Source organism: Sturnira hondurensis, unplaced genomic scaffold (assembly GCF_014824575.4).
Source record: "Sturnira hondurensis isolate 20B ecotype Veracruz unplaced genomic scaffold, ASM1482457v3 Scaffold0004136, whole genome shotgun sequence".
Classification (NCBI taxonomy): Eukaryota; Metazoa; Chordata; class Mammalia; order Chiroptera; family Phyllostomidae; genus Sturnira; species Sturnira hondurensis.
Window position 1 is genome coordinate 31070018 of NW_028076767.1, and position 8534 is coordinate 31078551.

The 8534-nt window shown below is 49.7% G+C and overlaps 1 protein-coding gene across 2 annotated transcripts; it reads right to left on the reverse strand.

Annotated features, from left to right (window-relative positions):
* Positions 1–1723: 1723 nt before the first annotated feature.
* Positions 1724–8037, reverse strand: SIRPB2 (signal regulatory protein beta 2). Of its 2 annotated transcripts, XM_037044282.1 has the most exons (5): positions 7836–8037; positions 5320–5685; positions 3930–4271; positions 3300–3365; positions 1724–2082 (listed from the first exon to the last, which is right to left on the reverse strand). In XM_037044282.1, the coding sequence occupies exons 1-5, from the start codon at positions 7903–7905 to the stop codon at positions 1943–1945; spliced, it is 984 nt and encodes a 327-aa protein (XP_036900177.1). In that variant the 5' UTR covers positions 7906–8037; the 3' UTR covers positions 1724–1942. The 2 variants fall into 2 exon arrangements, with proteins under 2 accessions (XP_036900177.1, XP_036900176.1); XM_037044281.1 differs by lacking the exons at positions 1724–2082; positions 3300–3365 and adding an exon at positions 3410–3472 and having other exon boundaries at positions 7836–8000.
* Positions 8038–8534: the final 497 nt, after the last annotated feature.

Genomic DNA, 8534 nt, shown 5'->3' on the forward strand with positions numbered 1-8534 from the left:
TTTAGAGAGAGGGAAAGGGAGGGAGAAAGAGAGGGAGAGAAACTACAATGTGTGGTTACCTCTCACACACCCGGCAACTGGGCACTTGGCCTGCAACCCAGGCATGTGCCCTGACTGGGAATCGAACCTGCGACCTTTTGGTTTGCAGGTTGGTACTCAATCCACTGACCACAACCAGCCAGGTGCATCTCAAGCTCCTTAATCACATCTCCAATGTTGAGCCCAAACAGCAAGGTTGGGACTGATATATGTATGTGTATAAAGTGCCATGAAAAGGTGCAAAGTCCTTTTTTTCCCGTATAAGGTAACATTCGCAGACAGGAATTAGGACATAGATGTCTTTGGGGTGTGTGTGTGTGATATTATTTAGCCTACCATGTCTGTGCTTTCTGGTGCCTGGTAATTCGATGATTCTCAGACTACATTAGTGTCCTCATTGTCTTAGGCTTGCTCAACCCGCTTTTCTGTTGTTATGATGAAAAACTTCTAGATTAACCCACTTCCCCACATAGTAGGTGCCAGTAAATGTTCACGTGGAAAGAGAAAAGGGAAGGGGGCTCCCATGTCCTGAGCGGCACAGTGAACACGATGCGCAGTAAGTTCCCAGCAAATGCTGAATTAAGTCGGTTCTTATACAGCGCAGAGCAGTCTATGTGTAATCCGCGGAGTTTCAAAGGGTGAAGTGACTGATTAGTCACTAAGGGCACACAGGGCGGGGTGGGGGCTTCAGGACTTCGGCCCGGACAGCTCTGCTGTGGGGGCCGCCCTGGGCATCGTACTAATATACCCAGCAGCATCCCTCAGCTCTAACCGCTGGATGGTGACGGCACCCCCAATTCATGACAACCACAATGTCTCTAGACATTGCCAAGTGCCCCTGGGTGACAAAATCCCCTCTTCTTGAGAATGACTGCACTCATCACACCGCCCTGTTGCAAGGTGACACAAAAGTACTGTTTCAACTTCGAATTGAATTCAGGTGTCGCACAGAGCAAGGGGGAGGCTGCGTCTATGCCAGTGAGGTACTGAGGTGGAAATTACCGGTTCCAGTATCTGCTGATAGTCACCTTTGTTTCTCTAGTAAACATTTTCATCTAGGGACATTACTGCCAGAATAAAGACTACATTTCCCAGCCTTCCTTGTAGCAAAGTATGACCATGTGACACATACCAGCCAATTAGAGGCAATGTGGGCAAATTCCTAGCTGTGTCCTTAAAAGAGCGTGCTATGCTCCCCTTCATTGCCTTTTCCCTGGTCTTGCCGCCTGGGATGTGGACCTGGTAGGGACACAATCAAAGAATTCTTGGTCTTGATACCAGGGAGAAGCTGTTTTGCCTCGTCTGTTTATGCTTGGACATTCCTGAAGAAACCAACTTTGTTTTGGTTTCAACCACTGTTATTTATGAATTTTGTTAAATTGGCAAACCTGTATTCTAGCTATTACAAGCACCCAAGCCAGACACTGTGGGGAATTACAAAAGGCAGGGAAGGTGAGAGATGGATGTCAATGGAGGGCACAGGCAGTGTGGCTGGGTGAGCTCAGACACGCTCAGGGATACCTTCTGGGAAGTCTGAGTCAGATCTTGAAGGCTGTGAAAATGTGGAGTTGGGAAGGAAGGGGAGGGCCCTTCAGAAGGGACTGCAGCAGGAGCAAGGGCCTTGAGGGGAGACCTAGACAAGGCCTTGAAGGACAAGGAGGTCCTGGACAGGCTGAGGAGAAACGGAAGGGCACATCAGAGGGCAGCCCTGCGTCTAGCAGGGTATTTCACCAGGTGAACTGAAACCAGGTGTGGGGCTTCTGGAGTTTGTCCTGAGTCCTGGGGGACATCTGAAGGCCGGGATTAGAGGCAGAGAAATGGGGAGCCCTGGCCCCTCTCTGATTCAGAGGACCACTCTGGAGCTGACCCCTCACCCATTTCCCATGCTCCCACACTAAGATGATCACAGCTTTGCCGGGCGTGGGGTTTTGAAGTTTTCTTGCCCAGGGCTTCTTTTCCAGCAGGCAGCCAGGGCCAGCAGGAGTGCAGCCAAGGTCACGGCCTTCAGTCCCAGGACCACAACTGTGAGCAAAGACAGGAGGCCTGGGGGACACAAAGGAGAGTTCAGGAAGGGGCCCAGGTGAGCCCTCAACAGCCCACACCTCAGTGCTCCCTGGGGGTGTGGTGGGCTCAGCTGACCTCTAACCTCTGGGGCCACGTTCCTTCTATCCCACAAGAGGAGATGCAAGTCCTCCCTCCCTTTGTTCCAGGCCCAGGAAGGCTTTGCTCAATGTCCTACCTGTACCTTTAATCATATCCATAGCATCCCTGACCTTTGACAACACAGGAAGTCCTCACTTAACGTCACCAATAGGTTCTTTGACTTGAAGCAAAACATCTAATACGTGTAATGAAACCGGTTTTACCATAGCCTAATTGACACAAACAAGAGCGAAGTTCCTACGGCGTTTCATCAACATTGTAACGAAATGACAGATACGGCATCATCCAGGGGCCTGCTAGGTCGGAAAACTGCTTTCAGGCGTTGGCCGCTCAGCTCCTCTGCCCCTGGCCCCCAGCTAAGCACTTCCTAGTTGCATAATATAATCCTCAAACTAATCTTGTAAGGTGGGATAGCAGTGCAATTTGGATACAGGCCAAGAGTGGGGAAGTGATTTGCTCTGGGCCACTTGCGTCAAAGAAGGGATGGGCTCCTGGGAACGGCAGGAACGGGGCTGAGCGTCAGGGAGGACAGCCCGGCCACCTCTCTTTCCAGTTCCCTCCAGTTGCCAAGAACTTCCGAGTGCTAACAGGGATGGTGACAGGCACAGTTCTGGGCACTCAGCACGTGTGACTCATTGGATACACGGGTAACCCTGCCCCGTAGGCTCTCTGATCCGTTATCTCTAGCCCTCCCCTCCCCACAGTTCACAGAGCAGGACACCAGATAGTGAAGGAGTGAGGCCACCTTCCTACAGTCTCACAGATAGAAAGGGGCTCATCCGGGAAGCTACAGGGCCACGCGTTTCAGCATTGTTACGCACAGATTTACAGTGTGATCTTACAAGGAATCATGGGGGGCCCACTACCTCCCAAGCAAGACCGAGCACTGAACAGCACTGTCTGTTTCTCCAATTGAGCTTTAACAACATTCTCTGGGTTCGTGGTTCTGTAGTTGAGATGAAGCCCTAGGAACTTATTGGGTGGCAGATGGGCCCTGGAAGGGACCACTCCCTGCCCATGGCTGAGCCGTCTCCCCCCACCCTCCGCCCCTTGCCTGTGGGGGACTGGCTAACTTTATTGGAGGCAGGAATACTCACCTGGCAGAAGTCTCCTTGCTGCAGGTTGATCGATGACTTCTGTCTCTTGGGGAGAAGTGGGCTTTGCTGCGAGGGAGACAGGTGCTCTTGAATTCCATTTTTCTTTCTGCCCCACTATTTTCTGAGCCCTGTACTGGGAGCTGGGTCACCCAGATGAGTCTGCCAGTTTCTACCTGGGATGGGATTTGAATTCTTGTAACCATCATGTTACATGAAGTCAAACCTAACCATGAAGGACTAGTTAGACCTTCATGCTTGAGCATGTCTGGGGCAGAAACAATGTCTGTTTTATTGCAGTACCCATAGCACTGTGTGTCGTGTGGAGCAGTCAGCAGGCGTGTGCTGGATGTTTCCTGAATCACTAACTATAGGAGGATCTCTGGGACCCAGAATGGGGAGAAATGAACTCTTTCTGGTAAAAAGGAGGTTTCAGAGTAGGGGCTATTTATGCTGGGCTTTGAAGGATGAGTAGGAGTTCAAATAGAAAATAAGAAAACATTCCAGGCAGAGAGCACGGCTTGTGTAGAGGCACGACAGCTGAAAAGAGCTGGATTGTTTGGGACGTGGTGAAAAGTTTCTTGTGGATAACCTCCCGCTTCCCCTTAACACCTCCTAGGCCACATGTCTCACCGTTCACTCTCAGCCTGGTTCCCTGTCCGGACAGGTATTGCCTGTTGAATTTCCTTTGAAACTTCACACAATAGTAGGTGCCTGCATAGTCCATGGAGACACCTTGCAGAAGAATGCTGAAATCACTGTCGGAGGCCTGGACTGCAGTCACGTTGGGCTGGGAGATGCCCTGGAAGTTGTAAATGGCTTCCCGGCTCAAACCAGTCCCCCGAAACCACCTGATGGGGCCGGAAGGGCCACTTCCAACCACTGTGCAGTTCAGGAAGACCGTGTCTCCAGTGGTCGCCAACACCGACTCCTGGGGCTGGATGATCCAGAGGCTTGGTTGTTCGTCTCCAGCTCCTGAAGCCAAAGAGAAGTCCTTGTTTTATTCTCTCTCTTCTTCCATTGTCCACTCATTTCCTCCCTCCTGTCATCTCTCCCTTCCCCTTCCCTGACTTCTTCACTCATCTGGTGCCTCCTATGTTCCTTCATTACTCAGTAGTTCGTTCACTCAGTAGAGAAGTTCTCAGTACTGGATTTGTGCTGACGCTAGCACTGGGGGAAAAGAAGCTCAGAAAGACACACAAATGTCCTGCCCTGAAGAAGGTCTGTCTGGTGGTGGAGATGGTCCAGAGAATCCCCCCGAGTTGGGAAACCTACAGGACTGCAAGACCAAGAGAAACCGGCAGCCACAGTTTGAAAGGAGTCAGAGAAGTCTTCCTAAAACGCTTGCATCGGGTTAAAATGAAATACCCGCAACCACACCCCACGCACGGATACTCTCCGTGTCAGCAGTTCACGGAGGGTTTCACAAACATCTGTTCTGTTTCATCCCCCTGAAGGACTCTTGAAGCAGGAATTGCACTGCCTATTTTTCAAGTTAAGCACTTGAAGTACATAGAACTGAAGTGACTGATTTAAGACCACACTTCTATTGAATGGCACACTGAAGATTTGGGTGTCCAGGTCATCACTGATGAACTTATAGATAACATGATTGACTCTTTAGGGGGTGAGGTAAATTAAAGGATCAGCCTCAGTTCTCCACTGCCCTCTGCTGTCATGGCCTCATGATGGCAGGGTACACTTTCTGGTCCATTGAATTCGAGCTGAGTCATGTGACTTGCACTAACCAATGGGCTCTTGGCAGACATTATGCCAGTAGAAGCTCGAAATGTGTTAGGGGTGTTGGGATTTGCCTTCTTGTTCTTCTGACATCTCTGTGAGAAAAATGTGCTTTGGCCAATCTGGGCCCTGGAATGAGACATGTGGAGTGGAACCACCCCAGCTGTAAATGTGTGAGATACAGTCATTGTTACGTGCCGCTGAGAGTTTTGTGTGTACAGAGTGATTGTGGATAAAAGTGACGGAAGTCGGGAAACAGATCAGAGCAGAGTCTAATACTCACCCTTCACCAGCACCGACGTGCCCTCATCCAGCTGCATTTCCGAGTGCTCACGTGAGCCATCAGACCTCACGCAGTGGTAGGTTCCTGCCTGCTTCCTGGTGACATTATGGATATAGATGGAATAGTCACAATGAAGTGGTTCCAAAGTCTGTTGGATCATGGGTGTCACCCCAGGGAAGAAGCCACGTTTGAAGTTGTAAATTTCCTGCTGGGTCTGAGTGCTCACCTTGACCCATTTTACCACGGCGTCAGTGCAGGAGCCGGTCACGGTGCACCTCAGTAGGAGTGTCTCACCTTCTGCCACCAGCATGGGACCCTCGGGTTGCAGCACCCGCCACTCATTTTCGTTGCTCTGCTCAGAGGTTCCTACAATAGAGGAAGAAAGGCCTTGAGCTGTGCAGGAAGGACTTGGAGACCTAAGAGGCAGGCTTAGCAGAAATTAGTCACTAGCTGGCCGAGAACAGCTGCTCAGAACACTCCGGGGGTGTTGCTGGAGATGGAGGGGAAAGAGATGAGGCAGCTGCCTGGAGAGAACAGAGCCCTTCAATGGAGAAATTAGACATGGCAGGCGGCCCTTGAGTGCTCACGATGTGTCAGGCAATGCGTGTGTTGTTGCATTTATTCCTCCCCCCACTCCTGAGAGGTGGGCAGCATTATCCCCTTTTAGAACAAAAGACACTGAGTGCACACGAAGGTTAGGTAACTTTCCCAGGACCACTGTTTATGGATCACCATATATGTCCATTTACATATAAATAGACATTTAAATGTAAATGGTCTAAATAGCCTACGTAAAAGTTAGAGACTATCAAATTGAATAAAAAAGTAAGACCCAACTATCTGTTGCTTAGAAGAAATGCACTTGAAATGTGAAAGGCTCAAATAGGTTAAAAGAACAATGATGGAAAAACATAAAGCAGGCTAGCACAAATCAAAAGAAAGCTGGAGTAGCTCATTAAGATCAGATAAAAATAGACCTCGAGCATTATGAAGACTGTCCCTTCACAACCATGAGGAAGGAGTAAGTGAATCAAGAAGACGTGTAAGTCCCACACGTTTATGCACCTCAGCACCAACCCTCAAAGTATCTAAAGCAAACCCCAATAGAACTGCAGGGAGAACTAGACAAATCCACAGTGGTAGCCTGAGATTTCAATATCCCTCTTTCAATACTGGGTTGAAAGTGGAGGGCTCAGCACAAGCTAAATAAATACGAAACACATTAGCTCTCCTTATTCGAGGAACCCAGCCCAGAAAAGTGAAGTAGTGACTCAAGTCAGAGCCAGAGAACCAGGGAGCATCCAGGCCTGGCCTCACACCTGGGTTCCACCAGGGTACCTCCTGGGGTGACCATCCTGAAGGACCCAAGGTGTGATGAACAGAATCTAGATCCCAATAGGGCCTGGGGGCAAGGGGCCCTACCAAGCAGGAGATGGAATGAGCCTGCTGAGAGCCAAGCCTCCTGTCTAGTGGACCACAGTGTTCTGGGCTCAGAGCCTGAGTTACCCAGGACTCTGGAGCTAAACACGCTGGTCTGTGTGATAACAGCCAACAGTATTAAATCTTTACATTGTGCCAGGCACAAGTTTCCCCCCGAAACAACATAGGTTTGAACAGCATGGGTCCACCTATAGGTAGATTTTTTTTCAATAAATACATAGAGCACCACAAATGTATTTTCCTTACAGTTTTCTTAATAACATTTTCTTCTCTTTAGTTTACTTTACTGTAAATATACAGTTTATCATACATATAACACAACATTTGTGTTAATTGAGTTTCTAAGGTTTCTGGTCATTAGGAAACTATGATTACTTAAGTTTTTGGAGAATGTGGTTTTTAATTGCATGGGGAGCCAGAACTTCTAACCCTTGCTTTGTTCAAGGGTCAACTGTCATTATAGGTATTATCTCTTTGAAACCTCCTAACAAAGTCATGAGGGGGGTCCTATGAGTAGCCTTGTTTTACAGAGAGGAAACCCGAGCCTCTCTTTGTCTTGGGGTGGGCCGGGGCTGGCTCATGGACATTCAATGTGGATAGTCACAGGGGGCACCGTGCTTAGCAGGGCTCCAGGCTTGAGTTAATGGTTTGCTGTTGCTTTAAAATTCTTAACACTTTTTGAAGAAAGGACTTGCATTTTCATTTTGCAGTGGGCCCTGCAGATTACATCAACAGCCCCAAGCTGTTCCTCACAATTTTCATGTTTAATACTCCCGGTGCCTCTAGAGAAAGCTCTCATAAGTGGTCTTGTTTTGCAGACAAGCTGTGGCATTGGTCACGGACACACAAGTGTCCAAGACAGAAACCATCTGGCGTGAGCCCAAAGCCTGGGAGCTTAACTGGATCTGAGCTGCCTAGGAAGTTCTGCTTCTTGAGACATGGGGTACATGCTTTGCTGGGGTCAGGGAAGTTCTCAACACCCCCCTCCTACTGTCTTGGCAGGTTCGAGCCCCACCAGGCACCCCTCTCTGGGGGCAGCCAGAGGTATATTCTGTCCTGTCCCAGATCCCACTCACCCGAGAGGACAAGTTGCAACACCAGCAGCTGGGAGAGAGGCAAGTGGGCCCTGTGGAGAGGGGTGGGCATGATGCGGGCACTCGGTGCCTCCTCCGGTCCCTGGGACTGGTTGCCTCCTTGCTCTCTGATGCGTATTGGAGTCTGAAGTGGGTCCTGTGGGCAAGGCTGTGTCTACTTCTCCTGGTGAAGGCTGCTTGGGGAAGTGTGTTGACTACAGCAAGATAAGGCTGCTGATGCAAGAGGAAAGAGCCGGGTGGAGGGGCTTCCGGCTTTTGTGTCTGGGCAGTGGTTCCTGTAATCACTGGTTGAACTTCAAGGATCCATTGCCACAGACTGTCCTTAGCACTTGGGAGGGAGGTCAGTACAGCTATCATAGCGTATGCTCAAATCAGTCAGGCTTTGGGTCAAAGGTGGGGATTGCCTCTTCCTGGCTGCGTGACCTGTCAAACCCATGTGATGTCTTTGAGCCTTTTTGTTTCCGAGTCCATTAAAGCAAGCCCAGACTCTTCCAGATTCTGGTGGCCTCTTTAGCCACACTGGGTCCAAATCTTGGCTTCACCTGGTCATTCCAATCATCTGAGCACTTTGTCCTTCAGTTTCCTGCGCTGTAAAACAGAATAAAAACATGGTTGCCTGCATGGGTGGAGTAAGCACTGCACCCAGATGCTGTCATCGTTCTCCTTGGGGTGAACTCCGTC